Source organism: Papaver somniferum, chromosome 11 (assembly GCF_003573695.1).
Source record: "Papaver somniferum cultivar HN1 chromosome 11, ASM357369v1, whole genome shotgun sequence".
NCBI lineage: Eukaryota > Viridiplantae > Streptophyta > Magnoliopsida > Ranunculales > Papaveraceae > Papaver > Papaver somniferum.
The window spans coordinates 49,051,895-49,073,651 of NC_039368.1; the positions used below are offsets into that span (position 1 = coordinate 49,051,895).

Consider the following 21,757-nt stretch of genomic DNA (forward strand, 5'->3'; position numbering starts at 1 on the left):
CGATTCTTGTGTTGTAGATCGCCATTTTTCGCCTCACCTGTTTTGCGCATAACTTTTTCGTCAGAACTCGGAATGATCTCATTATTTCCCGTTCACTTCGTATTATCATTATCTTCAAAGTAGTACTAACGATTCATGGATTTGAGTGAGTTGAACTTGGTTATTGGCTCTTCTCATGTGTTTTGAGCATTTTTTTCTTCATTTAGTCGCAGTTCTTCCACTTCTCTTTGACTTGGACACTTAAATAATTTGAGTACTTCACTTCTTGGCTCTTTTGTGTCCATTTTCACTCGATATGATTCATTCACCGAATAGGAACAAATAGAGGAAAACAAGAGTAATAACAAGGTAATATGCAAGAATTATATCTAAAACAAGTATCGAATGAACATTAAAATCATATCTATTACGCACTTATCAAATTCCCCCGCATTCGGCTTTTACTAGTCCTCGAACAAACTAAATAACTAATTCTAAATACAACAACTCTCTTTCGTCGAGGACACGGTTGCACTTAGCAAACCCCTAGGTATCCTAGTGGACGAGTTATCCCCACAAAACATGTACTCCAAATCCTAGCTACCTGTGAAGAATCTAGGAACCACACTAAACAACATTTATAGTTAGCCACTTATTAACTTAAGCTATGAGAGGAGTTACCCTGTATGAATTCAATTGTTGTACACAAGTTTGCACTAACGTACTAAAATTCATATATAACTTAGTCGTACGATGGATCAGGATACTCGAAACCTGACAAACCACAATCACATGAATAGATTACAAAGATGAATGTGAAAATAATGAAGCTTGTGCATGTTAACTGAGGTGAACAATGCTTCAATACTAATATAATAATAAAATCCATCTAAACAATACACAAAATTCTAAACACAAATTTATTAAGATACAAGGAATTCTTATCGAATCCTCAAAGGCGTTATGCATTTACATGATTCTTAAACCCATGAAAATATATATTCTTCAGTAATTATAATTTCCACAACCAACTAAATCGTAAATACAAAGACATCGTCCAGAAAAAATGTCTCACTCTCTAGGTGAAAAAATAAAATAAAAATCTCTAGTCTTCGTTACCATCCTTACATCGTGCCCTAAATGTCATTCGACATATTTCTTCGCTATTTGGAGCGATTTTTCTTCGCCATTTGGGGCGATTTTGTCCTCGCATTGAGGGCGACTTATGTAAACCTTGATCGCTGGTTCGTGTCTTGCTATTATCGATTCAAGAACATCGTCGATTCAACACGGTATTGCTTTGGATCCATATTAAATCAATGGGATTTAGGGCATCCGGGTGTGTTTGGATCTACAAGATTATGGGCAAATTACTCCTTTCTTTTAGGAGCATCTCTTGTTGAAGAAGAAGAAAATCAGATTAAATGGTCGGAATCAATTCCGGGTAATACCATCATTCTTCCTTACTACATATACATAAATTGGATATCGTTGCGGTTTATGGCTATTTGTCTTCACGATTTACTTGTAATTGATGTCTATATTTGTATTAGGGTTTTGATTATTTTGTATTTTGATGTTTTTGTTAACTCCTACTCTTTACAGGCTTTCTAGAAATAAGCATTCTACTTTGAGGGACATGGTAGTTTACACAAATAATATTCCGGCATGGAATCTCATTTTTTCTAGAAGCCTTAAAGAAGAAGAAGTTGGCATGTGTGCTAACTTATTACATATCATTAATGCTCCTATTTTGGCTGAAGATGGTGATGATTTCCTCCAATGGAATAATGGAAATACATTCTCGGTGAAATCCTGTTATAATGCTATTGATGTTGAATGTTTTCTAAGATTCCCCCACAAGAATTTATGGAACCCTAGAATCCCACAAAATGTAATCTTCTTCACTTGGAATTTATGTTACAATGCAGCGCCAACCTTGGATTCCTTAAGAAACTCTATAGTTATCAATGGTTGTATCATGTGTAAAAAGACAGCTGAGTCTAATACACATCTGTTCCTACATTGTGATGAGACAAGAAAACTGTGGAATTTTTTCTTTACGAGTTTTAAGTTAGTATGGGTTTTCAGAGAGGATGTTAAAGAAACCTTATGGGAATGTAATAGACGTAAGGGTAAGTCCATGAAGCACAAACTGTGGAGCTTAATTCCTTTCGCAATATGGTGGACTATCTGGAACGAGAGAAACAGAAGACTGTTTTAGGGCAAATACAAACCGTTTTCTCAGCTTTTGAATGAAGTTAAGTGTCTGCTATACAACTGGTCTTTGGGTACAAAAACCTTCGAAAATATTTCGCTGAACATGCTTTTGTTTAACTGGGAAGGAGTTTTAGGGATATCTTAGTTTAAGTTGATCATGTTTACCTGTAAGTCTTTTTCTACTTCTGATTTCTTTTAGCTACGATGTAGCTTCAAAACTGTATTTCTACTTTTTACACAAGAAAGCCACATCTAGTGGTCTTTTTGTCTTTTTTCTTTAATAATATTGCCCTTTTACGTAAAAAATAAAATAAATCAAAAATGTTGATTGCCCAAATTTTTTCTTTTTTTGTCTCGGACAATAAACATTAGGCTAATCACATGGCCATTTATTATACCATAAATCTCCGATACACTAATTAGCCCAGGTAATAAACCTGATACGCACATAAAACACATATTACCATCTCGAAGTGAGAATGATGTAGACCACTTTAGTAAATTCATAATTCCTCATTATATATATTAGGGTTTTGATTATTTTGTATTTTGATGTTTTTGTTATTCTTGTAAACGACCATGCAATCAGAATTCGCAAAATGGGTCGTTTGTCCAAATATTTTTAAAACATGGTAAATGGACGAGTAAAAATTAGTATGAGTGAAATGGACACCAAAAAAATAGCAAGAATGAAACTGGATTCATCCTGGCTTAAACTTAAAAAAGAGTTAGGATGAAACTGGATGCATCCTGATGTAAATTTAAAATAAGAAAAAGTATTTCAAAATGGGTAGGATTAAACTGTTAATATCCTGACTATTTTTACATTCTTGTCCATTTAAATAGTATCAAATTTCACATGTCTTTTTCATCCAAAAATTGTAAATTTTGGTCTTTTTAACCAAATTTGTGATCACAATTTTGATATGAATAAATCGAAATAGTGATTGACCAAAAAAAAAAAAAAGGAAAAAAAAAAATGTCTCGGACAGTAAACATTAGGCTAATCACATGACCATTTATTATACCATAAATCTCCGATACACTAATTAGCCCAGGTACATAAAACACCGATTACCGTCCCGAAATGAGAATGATGAAGACCACTTTAGTAAATTCATAATTCCTCTTTATATAAAGTAGGAAAGCTAATAAACCGCCTAAAAGTATACAAAGTATTTAGTCAGTCTTCTCTTTTCTTCCTCTTCTTCTCTGTATGGATTAATGGCTAGTTACCATTTCTAGAGGGAGAGAGAAGGAAGAAAAAACTAGAAATAGAGAGAGAAACAAACTGTCATTTGCTTCATCTCCTGAATCTTTGGGATTTTTTTTCTCATCGCTGTAATCCCTAATATACTAATAACTTATTCATTCATCAAAAACCCTAAATCTTTGTATCCATTTCTCTATTTTCTTTAGTTTGTTTATCTCTTCTTGGATAATGGCGACAAATACATTTTCTTCAACCTCATTTGAGCTTCGTAGTTCTCTTTTACAAAGAAGTTTGGAGAATCTTCCCAGGAGGTTTCGAGTATTAGGGTGCAGAAGCAAGCAATTCTCATCTACGGTGAGATTTTCATTTTACTATTTTGTTTGTGGTTGATTTGTTCGGTGATTAATTTCTTTAAAGTTCTTTCAATTTTTTTTTATTTTTCTTTTCATTTGAGTTAATTAGGTTATTTTCGTGTCACAGTAATTTGGGGAACGAACGATTCTCCCCGTAATTTTGTATTTGATGTTTCGGAGTAAAAACCACCACGTGTTAAACAGGCTAAATTAATAATCATTCCTGGTAGATTTTTAACCTAACAAATCCATCTGCCACGTGAGGTGGAAAACTGTCAAAATTTACAGAAAGTTTGTTGGTCATCCATTTCCATGTATAGTGTATTTCAGTTCTGGTAAAGTTGTTTTTTTAGTGTCGGGGAGGTTAACCTCCCTGAAGTGAATAGGGAAGTGACTAATTGATCGAAATTCTGTATATTGACATCATAAACAAGTAGATTCCCTGCTAGATTATATTTACTTGCCAAAATGTTAACTAAGCCAGTAGCTAACCAATTCGATTTTTACATTGTCTTGGAGAAGGCTGCTATTTTGAATCTGGTAATTTGTTTTTTTAGAAATTGGCTAAAATCATTGGATTAGGTGGGTTTTGATGTTGAAAGTTTGTTTTGCATCAAATGAAATACAGTTAGGGAAAGTCTAGATATTTAGGTGGGTTTGGGTTTTGAAAGTTTAGTAGAAGTTTTGATTATGACTGCCTATTGTCTTAAGTTAATAGATTGGAGTAATCCCGGGGATTGAATCACTTTAAAGTTTAGAAGAATATAAAGAATTCTCTTGGTTGAGTGATGTATGGAATATTAAAGAAGACTCTTCTTGGACTCTTAAGATGACACTGAAAAAGCAAATTGAATTAATTTTAAGGGTCTCCCCCTTTGCGGGATATTTTTGACCGATCCCTTGATTAAAAATTCACCGGTGATCCTTGTTTTAAACTGTTTTAATTTTCAATGATCTATTGTCTATTGATTAAAGAGGTAAGGGTAAGATGGAATTGTCTCGTAATCCTTCATTTTTTTCACTTTTACTACTTACTGTTTACCTGTAATTACTTTTTACTGTTTACACTTTACCCCAGAGGTGTCTATTGTCAACTTGTCTGCCTGCCTGTTCATGACACCCTAACACGACACTGGAGCAACCCGAGAGGAACTTTTAGTAGTATAGCATTATGCTGGTTCCCGTTAGGACAGTTACTTTACGGAGTTAATGTTGTCAAGCTGGAGCATTAGGTTTCTCCTACAAAAATGGTTATAGTTATAACACTTGATATTTAATAAAGATTTATTGAACTGACGGTACTTTTTGATTCTATACCCTGCACGTGTGACACATAAGGGAGAAAATAATAATAAATAAATAAATCTGAAGTGTGTGCTTTTGCAACGAAGAAGGAAAATGCCTATCGTGTTTACTTGTTCTGATTGACACTGGAACTTTTTAATCATTGTGGGATTGATTGTACCAGCATTCATATACATCCCCGAGGTATCATCATGATGTCACCTATCAGTTATTTGGCTTTCAATGGTGTTAGTTATAATTAATTCGAGTCCTTCTCTGGTCTGTTTTTCCATGGCTGTAGCACCTGATCAGTGGTATGTTATATATTATGAAAATCTGAAAGCCAGGTACAGCTGCATGCATCTTCATATATGTTGGTTTTCTTTCCCTCGACAGGAGTGCAAGTTGGCAAAGTCATATCAAGTGTCCAATGGACATGTATCTGCATCAGTGCCCCGAAATCAAAATGTTGCCGACTTCTTAGGTATACGCCAGGAGCAAGAGATTATACAGAAACCTGTTCAGAGGTTGCGCATATTCTCCGGCACAGCAAATCCTTTACTTTCACAGGTTCACTTTTCTTCCATTTTTCACTTCAGCTAGAATTTGTGATTTTCACCCAGTAGTAGAACTTTGAGTTTAGTTAAGTGGACAGTGGGATGGATATTTCTCTATCCTTTAACCCTTTTTCTTTATATATAATTAAAAAAGAAAGCCTTCAGAGTTTGGACTGATAAATATTTTGATTTCATGTGCAAACTAATCAAAATGCTTTTGTTTATTAGGAAGTTGCATGTTACATGGGTCTAGACCTTGGAAAAATCAAGATAAAGCGATTTGCAGATGGTGAAGTTTATGTTCAGCTGGAAGAGAGCGTAAGGGGATGTGATGTTTTCCTGGTTCAGCCCACATGCCCTCCGGTAAATGAGAATCTCGCGGAACTTCTTATAATGATAGATGCTTGTCGAAGGGCATCAGCCAGGAGTATTACAGCTGTAATTCCATATTTTGGATATGCTAGAGCAGATAGAAAGGTAAGGCTTTTTTTCCTTTTAGGTATTTGCAAGCTTTTGTAAAGAAAGCTAAGTTTTGGTTTGATCTTCTACAACTGAAAAGACACAGAAGCATGTTTTGAACTGTTTCCTTCAACCATGTAAAGAAAATTTTGGAGGATTATCTTTTAGATAAAGCATCCAGCTAGATCAATTGTTATACCATTATCTTATGGCCTTGATCCTTTTATATACAGAAATTCTTTGTTAGCATTTCAGTGAAAGCATGGCAATTCTTCTTGACGAGAAGAGTTTATTCTCCTGGAGTTCCAGGACGTCTTGTGTTTCTGGTAACTGTCTGTTTTTACACTTAGTCTGCATCCGATTTTTTCAGACCCAAGGGCGAGAATCCATTGCTGCAAAACTTGTTGCAAATCTAATTACCAAAGCAGGTGCCAGCCGTGTCCTTGCTTGTGATATCCACTCCGGACAGTCTTTGGGGTATTTTGACATTCCAATTGATCATGTATTAGGAGAGGTACATTGATTTTCCTGTCCTTTTTTTTTTCTTTTTCTTCTGAGAGAAGATACTTCGTCTTAGTCTTATTCAGTTTGTCAATGCGTTCAAAACAAACTTTAGATTAGTAATAGATCCCCTTGGTTACAAACTTCTTTCCTTCTTGATGTAGCCTGTGATCCTGGATTACTTGGCAAGTAAGATGATTTCTGCGAATGATTTGGTGGTTGTTTCTCCTGATGTTGGCGGTGTGGCCCGAGCGCGTGGTTTTGCAAAGAAGTTATCTGATGCTCCATTAGCAATTGTAGATAAAAGACGTCATGGACATAATGTTTCTGAAGTAAGTTAACTTTTCAGGACTATTTTATTTTTGTTAGAAGGGTTAGTTTTTGAATACTTTCAACAAATTCTGGTTTTCTCAAGTTAAATATGTTATGTAGATTATAGGTTGGTGACATACAGCGTTTTGTCACTAAAGAATTTACAGCTGAAAAGTGAAATCAACATTGTTAGAGACTTTAGTTTATTAATGTGACTTAACATGGAATTTGTTAGTTGTACTTGCCGCTCTATAGAGTCTAGACATAAAAGCTGTACCACATTTAAATCAGCTATTCTTGTTTGGAATTATCTTTTGCCAGCACCCGTTAGCCGCGGAACCTGTACATAATTTAGTCTCATTTCTTTTTACCTGTAAATGTTGCACAGTTACAGTGACATTGTTAATAAATTTATTCCTGGTGGTTAAATGGTCAACCGGGAAACAGATGGTAAGGAACTTGTGGGACTGAAGTCACTCAATTCTGACTGTGCAGGTCATGAATTTAATAGGTGATGTTAAGGGAAAGGTTGCGGTTATGGTGGATGACATGATTGACACAGCAGGTTAGCTTGATCTGTGAATGCTTTTAGATGCATGAATGGTCACTTACGCTTATGCCTATATTTGATTATTTTTCTGATTTTCTCATATCTTGCTTCAGACTATTGTTAACATTTTGCTAAACTCAGGAACTATTGCTAATGCCGCTGCTCTATTACACCAAGAGGGGGCAAGTGCAGTTTATGCATGCTGTACACATGCAGTGTTCAGGTTTTATTCTCTATGCGGATTTTAACCCCAGCCAAATCTTTGATTTCCCTCATCGTGTGCTGTTATTTTTGTTGAATCAGGATCATCCTGTTTTCCAATTTTGACGTTCTATTTGATCTTCTCTTTGTAGCCCCCCTGCTATTGAGAGGTTGTCTAGTGGACTCTTCCAAGAGGTTATAATAACAAATACAATTCCAGTAGCAGAGCGTAATTACTTTCCTCAATTGACGGTTCTTTCGGTGGCAAACCTGCTGGGAGAAGCGATATGGCGTGTTCATGATGATGCCTCTGTGAGTAGCATGTTCAAGTGATGTCTCTTCTTCTGGCGTCCACAACATTCTCTGTTGCAGTCCCCTTGATTGCCGGTTTTAGTTTCAGGTCTTCTCATCCGTAGCTATGCCAAATTTATGTCTATCAGTATCCATGCATTTGCATCTTTTTTCTTTTACAAGCTATTCGCCGATTCTCAATATTTTCATCTATGAACATCTCCTATCAGGTATAATCAAAGTTTAGTTACATACAACACAAGTCTTGTTTATGTAGGGTGCTAATTGTTTCATAGATGAATCTTTTTCTTTCACAATTCAAGGAGGAAATAGTAAAAGGAATGAGATTCTTATAATACTGTTTAGGTATGCTGTTTCTTTAGAGGAAGTTACACGACAAAGGGAAATATAATTGTTGGAAAAATAGATAGATGAATATCAGTCTGACATACATATCTTAAGTTTATAAGCTAGTATTATTTCATATCTTCATCTTATCTTATATTATTGCATATCATCCTAACAACCTGTAGCTCATGTACATGATGTTAAAATTTTTGTTCCAATAAGCTGAGCCATGGACGAAGGCCTCGGTTTCACCTGTGTAGATCTAAGAGTGATTTCATATTCTGATTCAAATACTAACTCGGGATGGGATTAGAACTTTTGTATATACTTGCTGAAATAAAACTAGCAATTCCTGAACAGGCATCTTTAGAGCTGGGTATAATTTCCTGAAGATATGCTAAATGGATAAGGGGATGGAGGCACTGAAACTTCAATCACCCCTTCTAGCATCTGTGTGACCTTCTTCATAGATGGCCTGAATGTTGGTTCATCTTGAATACACCAGATTGCTATCATCACCATCCTCTCAAGCCTTCTCATATCGTTCATTGCCTCCTCATCTTCCTCCACTAAATCTTTCAATTTACCTGATGTATAGCAGTCATAAGCCCAATCTGTTAGAAGAGCTTTCTCCTCCCCTCCCTGCTCCAGTTCGATTCCCTTCCTGCAAGAAATGAGCTCTAGCAACACTACACCAAAACTGTAAACATCCACCTTTACTGTTATTGGTGTGTTCCTGAACCAGTCTGGTGCAACATAACCTCTAATTCCTCTTACCCCTGTCCAAGTTCGGGTTTGGTCATGCATCAGAAGCTTTGCCAATCCGAAGTCTGAAATTTTTGCTGTAAAACTATCATCTAGAAGTATGTTCTGAGGCTTTACATCACAATGGATGATCTGGCTGCTGCACTCTTCATGCAAGTACATTAGTCCTCTTGCGATGCCGAAAGCAATCTGGACTCGTTGGTTCCAGTTAGGCTTTGAAATTCCAAAGAGGTGCTTTCCTAAATTGCTGTTATTCATGAACTCATATACTAAAATCCGGTTCTGTCCTTCCTCGGAATACCCGAGAAGCCGTACAAGATTCTTGTGGTGGGTTTGGCCTATCACACTCACTTCAGTTTTGAATTCCTTCTCCCCTTCTTCAACCAACTTGTCTAATTTCTTCACAGCAACATAGTTTCTCGAACCCATTTCTTCCACCACTCCTTTATAAACTATTCCGAAAGACCCCTCCCTAACACTTCCTTAAACCCATCTGTGGCTTCCTTAAGCTCTTGGTAGGTGAAAGAACGAAGATTTGATCTTAAGACACTTGGATCTTGGTTATTTATTCTCATATTCTTGCGGTCCTTGAAGAAGAAAAGTACCAGAAATATTACAGCTAACAACATGAAATTGAAAAACACAGAGCTACCTAGGAGTAACGATCCAACCAGGATGAACGTGGATCGATCTTTTTTCTCGCCTGCAGAACTAGGAGAGTAGGGATCTAGTCCTGGTGAGTTGTCTCTCCGTACTTTGATGAGAGCCTTTCCGTTCATACTGTTGCTAAATCTCCCATTCGAGAGTGGCAACTTCTTCCTCCAACAGTTTCCTACTCTGACAATGGCTACATCACAGAGACAATCATTCAAGCATGAAGTTCTGCATTGTTCTTCACTATATGATTCTAACATTTCGTAGTCGGAAGTAGGCCAATCTATGTCTTCCAAGGTTTTCAGCTCGAAGGAATCGGTTTTTGTTTTCCATTCATCTAACTGACATCCCTGTACGAAATCTTGTCTACAACCTCCATATCTGTTATTCGGATCTGTAAATACAAATTTAGGCGGGCATTCACATCGAGGTCTCAGATCAGATGTTAGTAAACAATAGCTGTTATACCCGCAAGCACCACTCCCCAATACACCACCAATTTTGCAGATGTCATCAGGAGCCGACCACACAGTGGACCACCGCTGCTCTACGTTTTTTCTCCTTGGATGAGAATATTGAGTGAAAACTCCATCGAAATCGAGTGTCGCCCTGTAATAGGCATCACTTTCCGGGGGGGATGTTCTGAGATGAGAGAAACACCTCGGTTCCATTCCTTACCTTCACATAAAGATAACCTGATTGGTTGAAGACTACCTCGTAACCAGCGTTCATTCGATTGTTATTAGCAGTGTTTGTCCAATAATAAGCATCATATTGAACTTCAGTCAAACTTGGAGAGGCAGCAATGTTGAGTACAAGATTTCCATCTTCAAGCAAGCGAAGTCTGAACCTTCCCTTTAAGTAATTGGTTTTAGTCAGACGTGAATACACTACGCTGTTCACTTCCAATTTTTGTGTTGGCAAGATTGTATCTGTAGGATTCTTGAAGCTCTCCCACAAATTATCCGCAGAACTCCTACTTGCAAGAATGAAATTCCCGCTATCAAGCATCGCTGCATAAGTAACACCGCTTACTTGTTGCCCAGCTGACCATAACATCTTGCCTTGAGGATCATTAAAAATGAGCTGACCGTCAGTAGTTAGCTCAACTTTTGATCCTTTTGGGATTTGTATGTCTCCATTTGCAAACCAAACAACAGTTTTATCATCTACTTTGTCAAACCAGATTGCAAGTAGGAATCGGTGGTCTTCAATTGGACGGAAACCAAAAGCAAAGGCGCCAGATGGTGATGCCCATGAAGGATCGGCAGAACCAGATGTTATAGATGAACCCAGAGTGATGTTTTTGTAATTTTGAGCAGTGGATAATACTGGTAGGAGTAGAAGAAGAAGATAATACAGGAGTGGGTAATGAAGAAGGTGATTAACAGAATTAGACATAATCTGTTATTCATTCCTCTTGAATCTATGAGAGTTTGTAATTGGTACGTTTACAGGTTACAGCTAATCGGGATGAATGATTGAGTTCAGTTTTATACTAAATATCAGAAGATTCAAAACTATATGAAATACAGTCAAGGACTCAATTACAAGTCAAGCAGTAGGGCCGTGTGTGTTGATGGGAGGAGTACTGTCAGTCTTTATAGTCACTGTTTTTTTTTTAGGTTGAAAATTCTAACGACTTCATTATGTACGATGACTTTGAATACGTCGTTAAAGATGAGGACTTTGAAATCTTTTCCGGTGTTGAAACTCAATTATTCTAGTCAATGGCAGATATCTTTCAATTCAGCATGATTGAATTTTTTGTTTTGTCTTGTGGTTTAATTTCTGACACATCAGTGGAGAATAGTTGAACACATTAGATGAAAAGGCTCTGGCCAGATAAGTAAGATGCGATGAGCAGCCTTCGTTATGAAATCTAAAGGTCTAGCTTTCTTTCAATACTCCCCCATTTAAAAGCCGAAGAAGGTTTTATCTTTTATGCCTCTGATCTGGTATATTAATGCATGCATCTAAAGTTTGTCTACCTGACTTGATTTGTAGTTTCATTAACGGAGTGTGTGACCTACAAACCTTATTACTCATGCTTTGGATATGCAACACGCTCGATTTTATGTTTCTAGAAGACTATCATTCTGAGATGATTTTGCCCCTTTAGACTTTGAATTCCAATTTAGAGTGTTGAATCTTCAAGTGGAAAGTCAAGAAGAAGCATTAAGAACAACAGGGGACCATGATTTTACTAATCTAGATCTTCTTGAATGTTGGTGGAATTCGTTTTTGTTTTGCAGGATCTCCAAGTACATTACTTTTGTTGAAGCTAAAAGCTTTAGAGTCTAATTTGAAGGAATGGGATTCTAATACTTTTGGGCGCACTACTAAAAAGACTATAGATATTAGCTGAGATTCAAGCTAGAGACAATAAAGGAGATGGCATCAACCAACAACCTCCACAATTGAAGATTTTGGATGAATGGGCAGCTACTGAACTTGTAGCTCAGATGCAGTTATCTCAAAAGCAAAATACTCAAATCTGAAGTAAAAAAAGTACCGAAAATGGAGCAAATATGTAGAGGTACACTGATTCACTAGGCAAAAATATTCAGGTTTTCTCGAGTTAAATATGCTATGATTATAATCTCTAGGTTGGTGACATATACAGTGTAGTGTCACTAAAGAATACTTACAGCTAACAGACAGTTTAAATCTATTGAAAATGTTGGTGAAATCCAGAAGCAGCGATTCCTGAACAAGCATCTTTAGAGCAACTTGGTGTTATTTCCTGAAGATGTGCTGAAGGGATAAGGGGATGGAGGCACTGAAACTTCAATCACTCCTTCAAGCATCAGTGTCACCTTCTTCATAGATGGCCTGAATGTTGGCTCATCTTGAATACATCAAATTGCTATCATCAACATCCTCTCCAGCCTTCTCATGTCGTTCATTGCCTCCTCCTCATCCTCCACTAGATCTTTCAATTTACCTGATGTGTAACAATCATAAGCCCAATCTGTCAGGACAGCTCTCTCTTCCCCTCCCACCTTCAGTTCGATGCCCTTCCTGCAAGAAATGAGCTCTAGCAACACTATGCCGAAACTATAAACATCCACCTTTACAGTTATTGGCGCGTTCCTGAACCAGTCTGGTGCAACATAACCTCTAGTTCCTCTTACCCCTGTCCGAGTTCTGGTTTGGTCATGCATCGGAAGCTTTGCCAATCCAAAGTCTGAGATTTTTGCTGTAAAACTATCGTCTAGAAGTATGTTCTGAGGCTTTACATCACAATGGATGATCTGGCTGCTGCACTCTTCATGCAAGTACATTAGTCCTCTTGGGATGCCGAAAGCAATCTGGACTCGTTGGTTCCAGTTAGGCTTTGAAATTCCAAAGAGGTGCTCTCCTAAATTGCTGTTATTCATGAACTCATACACCAAAATCCGGTTCTGTCCTTCCTCGCAGTACCCGAGAAGCCGTACAAGATTCTTGTGGTGGGTTTGGCCTATCACACTTACTTCAGTTTTGAATTCTTTCTCCCCTTCTTCAACCAACTTGTCTAATTTCTTCACAGCAACATAGTTTCTTGAACCCGTTTCTTCCACCACTCCTTTATAAACTATTCCGAAAGCACCCCTTCCCAGCACTTCTTTAAACCCATCTGTGGCTTCCTTAAGCTCCTGGTATGTAAAAGAACGAAGATTTGATCTCAAGGCACTTGGATCTTGTTTATTTTTTCTCAGATTCTTTCGGTCCTTGAAAAAGAGAAGTCCCAGAATAATTACAGCTAACAACATGAAATTGAAAAACACAGAGCTACCTAGGAGTAACGATCCAAACAGGATGAGTGTAGATCGATCTTTCTTCTTCCCTGAAGAACGAGGGTCGTAAGGACCCAGTTGTAATGAATCGTCTTTCCGTACTTTGATGAGAGCCTTTCCATTCATGCCACTCTCTAATCTCCCATTTGAGAGTGGCAACTTCTTCTTCCAACATCTTGCTCCTGAGTAAACTACTACATCACAGAGACAGTCGTTCAGGCATGAAGTTCTGCATTGTTCTTCACTAAATGAGTCCAACATTTCATAGTCAGAAGTAGGCCAATTTATGTCTTCCAAGGTCTCTAACTCGAATGAATCGGTTGTTGATTTCCATTCTTCTGACTGACATCCTTGTACAAAATCCGGTCTACAACCTCCATATCTGTTATTCGGATCTATAAATACAAATTTAGGCGGGCATTCACATCGAGGTCTCAGATCAGATGTTAGTAAACAATAGCTATTATATCCGCAAGCACCACTCCCCAATCCACCACCAATACTTCTGCAAATATCATCAGGAGCCGACCACTCAATGGACCAATGTGGCTCTTGGTTTTCTCTCTTTGGGTGAGAATACGTTGTGAAAACTCCATCGAAAGTGTCGCCCTGTAATAGACATCAGTTGCCGGGGGTATGTTCTGAGATGGGAGAAGCACCTCGCTTCCATTCCTTAGCTTAACAGAAATATAACCTGTTTGGTTGAAGACTGCCTCGTAACCAGCGTTTGTTCGATTGTCATTAACCGTGTTACTCCAATAATAAGCATCATATTGAACCTCACTGGAACTTTGATGGGCAGCAATGTTGAGCACAAGATTTCCATCTCCAAGCAAGCGAAGTCTGAACCTCCCCTTTAAGTAATTGGTTTTAGTCTGACGCGAATGAACAACACTGTCCACTTCCAATTTTTGTGTTGGTAAGATTGTATCTGTAGGATTCTTAAAGCTCTCCCACAAATTATCAGCTGAATCCCTGCTTGCAAGAATGAAGTTCCCGCTATCCAGCATGGCTGCATAAGTAGCACCGCTTGCTTGTCCAGCAGACCATAATAATTTGCTTTGAGGATCGTTAAGAATGAGCCGGCCGTCAGTAGTTAGCTCAACTTTTGATCCTTTTGGGATTGGTATCTCTCCGTCTGCAAACCAAACAACGGTTTTATCAGGTATTTTGTCGAACCAGATTGCAAGTAGGAATCGGTTGTTGTCTTCAATTGGACGGAAACCAAATGCAAAGTCGCCCGATGGTGATGGCCATGACGGATCGGCAGAACCAGATGTTATAGATGAACCGAGAGTAACATTTTTGTAATTTTGAGCTGTTGATAGTATTGGTAGAAGGAGAAGAAGATAAAACGGGAAGGGGAAATGAAAAAGTCGAGTAGCAGAAGTAGACATGATCTTAATATGTGAAGTATTCCTCTCAAATCCAAGAGAGTTTTTAAAGGTAATGGGGATGAATAATTGAGTCAGTAAGAAGTCACTGTTCATTAACTCGTTTTTACATTGAAAATTTTGTTATTTATGATGACTTTGAAATGGTCACTAGGATAAAAAAAGACGAAAACCTTCCCTTTTGAAACCAGTCTTTGATTTTGTAGATGCATGCATCTAGAGTTTGTCAAGCTGATGGGATGTAACCTAGAACCTCTATAATTCATGCGGATTGGATGTGCAGTGACACTCCGGATTTTATGTTTTCAGAAGAGCTATACAAACATTTAAGCTCATTGGTGGAACGAAAAGAAGAGAAATAAGATGGAAAGTGACATAGCCAATTACATGAGTCAGATTTTTCTATGTTTCTTACCTTCTGAGAGGTGCAATTTTCTTCCCGTTCAAGTAGATGGTTCTTTTTTCACGAAGTTTATCTTTTACACGTGCGTGGAAACAAGAAGTTTCAGTCTTTCTGGTTTCCCTTCATTATCATGTTTTTGTGAACTTGAGTGTGCTGAACTGACATGAAAAGCTTTTGAAATTCCGGTGCAATACTGGTTTCTGAATGCCATACGGGCAAAATCTACGGAAAAAATGATTCACGGACTGAGTTAACAAGAAGACAACGCAAACACAATTTCGGTTCCAGAATCGGGAAACGGTCCCCACCTCACAGGCTCACACCAATAATTCCAAAAAGAAAATCAGAAGGGGAGGTGGAGTTAGGGATGAACATGGTTTCGGTTTTCCACTGGAACCGGACCAAACCAGACCAATTAGAAAGAAACCAAACCGAACCATTTTCTAATGGATTGGTTACAATGTAGAAAGTGAAAAACCGATAGTGTTGGTTTTGGTTTGGTTTGATCTCTAAAACAGAACCAAAAACCATTGGAAAACCGATTAATTTTTAAACTTAATTTCTACCGTTGATTTACAAGTATTAGATTCTACCCATTGATTTAGAGGATAAATAGAAACCCTAAATCTAATATTTCATTATGATACTCTCCCTCTTTCTCTTTCTCCTTCTCTAAGTCGCCTCCCTTCTCCACCGCCAACTACAGCCGCTGCTACTCGACTTTTTTCTTCCCGTCTTCCTTTTTTTTTATTTGTCAATAGCTAAATTAAGATATATTATATATCTTCTTTTGATCTCTAGAATTAGAGTAAGCTTTAACTATTCTTGATATTTTTTTTATTTTTATTTTGTCTGTAAATTTGTGTAAACCAGTACTATCGGCAACTATGATTTTTATATCTGTAAATTTGTGTTTTTTTTTTTTGATTTTACATAATTATTGGTTAACCAAAAACCACTGGGACAAACCGAAACCAACTGGAACCATTTGGAAACTGAACCAATGGTAAATGGATTGGTTTGGTTTAGATTTTTAGAAACCAATAGTATTGGTTTCGGTTTTGATTTGGCTAGAAACCGAACCAAAACCGACCATGAAAGCCCTAGGTGGAGTAGTAGTAGTGGAGATAGTTCGATTTAGCTAGAATGTCACGTACCAATCATGTGACTTCCACCTCAATGCATTTCTTGGTTTCTTCGTTCTATTACCTTATTATCATTATTAATTTATTATTACGCATTTCTTATTGTTCCCCAATCTCTCTCTCCCTTTCTCAGAGAAATACCCTGCGTGTCCTCTCTGATTTCTCTTATATTCTTCTCATCACAAAGCCACGAATCAATAAACATTACTACATTTTAGATCGAGAAACGTCTCAGATCTTGTCTCTTCAACAAGCATTCTATCTTGTATGTTGTAGTTTTTGAGATATTATTATTCTCTCTACTTCTTCTTCTCCTTTGCTCGGATCATTCAGGTACCAAATTCTGATCTGATTGAAACTTGTTTTTTTTGTAATTTATCATTGGCTTCTGGTTGATAGTTAAATTTTTATAGATTTTAGGTTACTTTTTACTGTTGTTGTTTAGATCTGCTGTAGCTCGTTATGTTCTTAGAATTTAATGCTCAAATAAGCTTGTAGCCTTAACCCAGAATTTAAGTTAGGTTTTAATGTGCTGATATTGTTTTTATTACAGATCTGTACAATGGAATTTTAATCTATTTATTGCGTTTAGCATTTCAAATGGGGTTTGACAAGTGTAGTGCATTCATTAGATAGATAAATATATATGCTGATGATTGAATGAATATGAGTTTCTTTGTTATCTCATACAAATTTCTAGGGAGGATTCATGTTCTATTGACTAGGATATTAGATTGACTAGTTAGATTCTGCATGTAATGCCTTTGTGTGTAATACTATTTCAGCATTGCCGTCCTGCTGTTTGTAAGTTTCTTAAATTTAAAAAACTTGACCTACCTGTCAAAGATTTACCATATCCAATAGATAATCGAATTTTAGCATTACTCTGTTAGTCCTTAGATAACAACTAATCAAAGCAAGGTCCTGCCAGCCTGCAGGTGTTTAGTCATGTGGAAGTTCAAGCCTTTCATGGGGAAGGAACAAGTTGGGCTCGAGGGCCGCACTGTTGACATTGGCAATCTAAAGCTCAACATCCGAAATGTTATTGCTGAAGGAGGATTCTCTAGTGTTTACCTTGCACGTGACGTAAATCAACCGTCGCAGCAGTATGCGTTGAAACACATTATATGCAATGACCAAGAACTAGTCAATCTGGTCGTGAAGGAAATCTCGGTAATGAAATCACTCAAAGGGCACCCTAATGTTGTATCCCTTCAAGCTCAAACTATTCTTGATATGGGGAGAACAAAAGAAGCATTAATTGTGATGGAATACTGCGAGAAATCTCTGGTTAGTGTGCTGGAAAGTAGGGGTGCTGGTTTTTTTGACGAGAAATCAGTTCTTAAAATTTTCAGGGATGTGTGCAATGCAGTTTTTGCAATGCACTGTCAATCACCACCTATAGCTCATAGGTAAACTTTCGTCTATGTTAGTATTTGATTGTACTAATACAAAGTGAACTGTAAAACAGTGCATAGAATATCTCTCCTTTTATGTTGGGAACCTCAAATGTACTATGGTCTTTGTAACACATTTGTTCTGGTTTTCAGAGACTTGAAAGCTGAGAATCTTCTATTAGGGCAAGATGGAGCTTGGAAGTTGTGTGACTTTGGTAGCACATCGACTAATCACAAACGCTTTGAACGACCTGAAGAGATGGGCCTCGAAGAAGACAATATCAGGAAGCACACTACTCCTGCCTATAGAGCTCCCGAGGTCGAAAGAAAATACTTTTGCTGTTTGTAATTCAGTACCATCAAAGTATTGGTGTAGTAACTCATTGCTTTTTTGCTTTATCTCAGATGTGGGATCTGTTTCGGAAAGAACTTATAAACGAGAAAGTTGACATTTGGGTAAGTTGAATACCCTAATATTAGTTAGGATCAGATATGTTGCTTATTCCTTCTCTCTGAAGGAAATCAGTTAACATCATTTGACAGTTGCAAATTTCTGGTGGTTCTTAATATCTTTATTTGAATTTTTGATTTGTATATAATGGGTAATGTAACTTATTATCTCTTTGCACAGGCTCTTGGATGTCTTCTCTTCCGAATATGCTACTTCAAATCCACGTTTGACGGGGAATCAAAGCTGCAAATATTAAATGGAAACTACCGTATTCCTGAGATGCCGAAATACAGTTCTTCGGTCACAGATTTAATCAAGGAAATGCTCCAATCTTCTCCAGATGACAGACCCGACATCACGCAGGCAAGGGCTTTGCTTGATTGGCCATTCATCTCCATGAATCTAGGTTAGTTCTAGATTGTCCGTGTCAGTGGTAGTCTTAGCTGTTCTAAGGTTCATTTCTGCTTACTAAAGTCCTAAATTTTTGTTGGTGGCAGGTATGGTTTCGTGTCAATGAGCTTTTACCCGCAGAGATTAAGAAGTCATTACCGGATAGGCCAGTTGACATGCGGGGGCCAGACATCGATGTTGACGGTGAGTACAAGATTGAGATCCACCGTGGGTTCAGTTTTTCAGTGAGGAACTTACATGTGATTTCATTTTCTTTTGGGTGAAGTAATTCTGATAAAAACCGTGTTTGAAATAGGCATGTCCAATTCTGCAAGGAGGTCTTCACCGTCACCGATGCCTCAAAGGAGTCCTCCTCCGCCACCATCATCCAAAGAACCAGTTCAAACCTTGGGTGGCGGTGGGGCTCCGCTGGGTGCATTCTGGTCTACTCAACACGCGAAAACTTCACCTGGTACAGATAAAAGCAGCCCTATATTTGATGAAGAACCTAACCGTGGCCACCCTGAGATTAGCCCTCCAAAAGATCTAAATATGCGATCTCGTTCTGCCTGGATTTCACAAGAGAGCTCCATTAGGAAATCAGTTGACAGCCCCTCAAAGGACTTCGAAATAAAATTTTACTCTGATGATGCTGACCGTGGTTCTGGGAAAACGGGAGTCTCCCAAACAGATAAAGTAACTTCCCAGAACGAGACCTTTGATACTTTTGTTGCTGATTTCGATACTGCTAAGCTCGACCCCGGAAGTAGTAACTCTGAATCGACAAAAGAGCAATCTTTGAAGGTGGAAGTGGATAAGCTGAAGGAACAGTTGCAACAATCTAACCTTGAGAAGGCTGAAATAACTGCCAAATACGAAAAATTATCTGCTATTTGTCGTTCTCAGAGACAGGAGCTCCAAGAACTGAAACAAGCCCTTGCTGCTAGGACTCCGTCACCGAATAGAGATCCTTCAAAGTACCAAACTTCTCCAGCAAGCAATCAATCAGTCACTCCTCCGGTACTGTATTTCCTTATTTATCTGGCTATCAGTATTTTTATTCTGCACTTTCGTCCTAGAAGGTGCAACTTGTATTTCTGTTGGTTAAAACTCTAATATATATATATATTCAAACTCCATGGCGCAGCAAAGAGAGAAGAAAGAAGGGACTATATGGGAACTTCAAGAAGGGATGTTTGCTGAGAGTAGCCCCACATTGGATTCGCAGCCATGGAAGCCATTTACCAACGAGCCAAAACCCCAGACTCTCCTAAGTAAAAATAATAGCAAATCAGTTCGAACCACAAATGGCCATCAAAACAAACCAGCATCTTCTCCTGGCGCTAGTTCTTCTGCAACCGACTCATGGGGTTTTGGCACAGATAATTTCACTGCAGTCCCCACTAGTTCTAATATATCTAGAACTTCGCCCTCTGGTCAAGGGAATAACTCGCAGCGCTTTGAGGATTATCCAAGGAATAGTACCTCAGAGAACAAACAAGTTAGTCAACCTGCTGGATGGGCTGGTTTCTAATTTAGTCCGTTCTTTTTTTTACCATATAGCCAAGGTGAATTTACTCCCTTTTATTACCACCATAAGATCTTGAATTGGTTGAGAAAAGTAACTATTACCGAGGGAGTACACAATCACAAAGAATGAAAGTCTGTTTGGTTTTTGAAGGAATTTCTTTGTGATTGGATGGTGCATTTATGTGTTTTTCGTTTTTGTCCTGACAACGAAAAATGGAAAGAAATAGAGAGGTCCGCATGTATTGTTTGGACCCTGATATATATCTCAGACAACAAAATGTACTGTGTTATCGCACTTCTACGGTGGAGTTGTTTTTGTTGTTGTTGGGTGTAATTATGAATGTTTTCTGGCAGCTATAAGCATTTCTTTTGTTTTAATTGTTGCTCAGTTTTCAGGTGTCTCTGTTTTTGTTGCTCTCGCACTGTTTCCTGCTGCTCGTTCTGCTTTCTTTACTTAATATTAGCTGTAAGTTGTAACTTCTACGTTAGCTTAGAGTTTAAGAAGGCTATTTCTTGCATTGGAGTAGAGTATGTATGAATTATAGAGACGGCTATTTCTTTTTTTGTTTTTCTTTTTTTGTTTCTATATAAGTATAAGAAGTACTGCATCGTATCACTAGTACCGAAATTCAGAGTCTCAGACTACTAGTGATGTTTGAGATTAAGTTGAGCTCCGCATAATTTAACCAACTAAAATTCCCTTGGGAGGATGGGCAACAAGACTTTTAACGTAGTTGCACCAAACACCGATTAAATTACCACAGAATGATGAATCCGATAAAATTATTACAAAGTGAACTGTTGATCAGGTTTTACCGTCTCCAACAAACGCTCTTGGAAAGCACCTTCTACAACCAGATTCTATTGCTTATAATCAGATTCTGCTGCTCCCAGTTGTTCTTTCACCAACATACGTTGTTGTTGCAGCGGCATTATCTCCTGCTCAGATCCGTGATTGAAAACTTCTTTGTAGAGAATCTCCGCTATTTCTTCATCCTCTTCGATTTCATGTATTCTCAGTTCTCGGTCCATTCCCGAGTTTGCTAGATGCCAAACAGCTTTAGCATTCCACAAGTAAATAGGATTTAGATATAAATCTAGATAACCTTCACGAGCAAACTCCAGAGCATCATATAACAATGGAGACAACAATTCTTCGAACAAAGCATCAATGAGTGGTAAGATTTTGTCTGCATTCATCCTTTCACCAAATTCATCTAATATACTTGCTGTTCAACACAGTAATGCTTTTTCTCTCTGGGATTCCCGGGGTTATCTCTTGGTGGACAATCACAGTCATACTTCCATTTCCAAGTCCTCATGACGTACCCAGAAACGCAATTAAAATCGAAATCAAAAATTTTATATTTCATGGCAAGCTTCAAACCTAGAGACACGCCTTGCAACTCGTGATAGAAAGAAGAAACATAACCATCAGCAACCTTAGATATAACAACTATTGGGTTCCTCATTCTGTCACGTAAAATAACCCCGTATCCCATATGCCGACCACAAACTTCAATTATGAATTGTTCGGCCGGATGGGCAGCTTCAATGCAAACTTTAATTTCTTCATCAGTG

At 37.8% G+C, this 21,757-nt stretch overlaps 2 protein-coding genes and 2 pseudogenes across 3 annotated transcripts; 2 read left to right on the top strand and 2 right to left on the bottom strand.

Moving 5' to 3' along the window:
• The first annotated feature begins 3,377 nt into the window (after window positions 1-3,377).
• Window positions 3,378-8,273, top strand: LOC113322171 (ribose-phosphate pyrophosphokinase 1-like). Its single transcript, XM_026570205.1, has 8 exons — window positions 3,378-3,766; window positions 5,446-5,619; window positions 5,835-6,083; window positions 6,436-6,579; window positions 6,731-6,898; window positions 7,374-7,443; window positions 7,570-7,651; window positions 7,782-8,273. The coding sequence occupies exons 1-8, from the start codon at window positions 3,641-3,643 to the stop codon at window positions 7,960-7,962; spliced, it is 1,194 nt and encodes a 397-aa protein (XP_026425990.1). The 5' UTR covers window positions 3,378-3,640; the 3' UTR covers window positions 7,963-8,273.
• Window positions 8,274-8,322: 49 nt separating this feature from the next.
• Window positions 8,323-11,212, bottom strand: LOC113322170 (annotated as a pseudogene).
• Window positions 11,213-11,411: 199 nt separating this feature from the next.
• On the bottom strand, window positions 11,412-15,212 carry LOC113324399 (annotated as a pseudogene).
• Window positions 15,213-16,504: 1,292 nt separating this feature from the next.
• On the top strand, window positions 16,505-20,577 carry LOC113321855 (probable serine/threonine-protein kinase DDB_G0276461). 2 transcript variants are annotated; one of them, XM_026569792.1, is made up of 8 exons: window positions 16,505-16,741; window positions 17,347-17,820; window positions 17,959-18,124; window positions 18,211-18,261; window positions 18,437-18,619; window positions 18,754-18,850; window positions 18,963-19,666; window positions 19,794-20,577. In XM_026569792.1, the coding sequence occupies exons 2-8, from the start codon at window positions 17,357-17,359 to the stop codon at window positions 20,178-20,180; spliced, it is 2,052 nt and encodes a 683-aa protein (XP_026425577.1). In that variant the 5' UTR covers window positions 16,505-16,741; window positions 17,347-17,356; the 3' UTR covers window positions 20,181-20,577. The 2 variants fall into 2 exon arrangements, with proteins under 2 accessions (XP_026425577.1, XP_026425576.1); XM_026569791.1 differs by having other exon boundaries at window positions 16,506-16,741; window positions 17,340-17,820.
• Window positions 20,578-21,757: the final 1,180 nt, after the last annotated feature.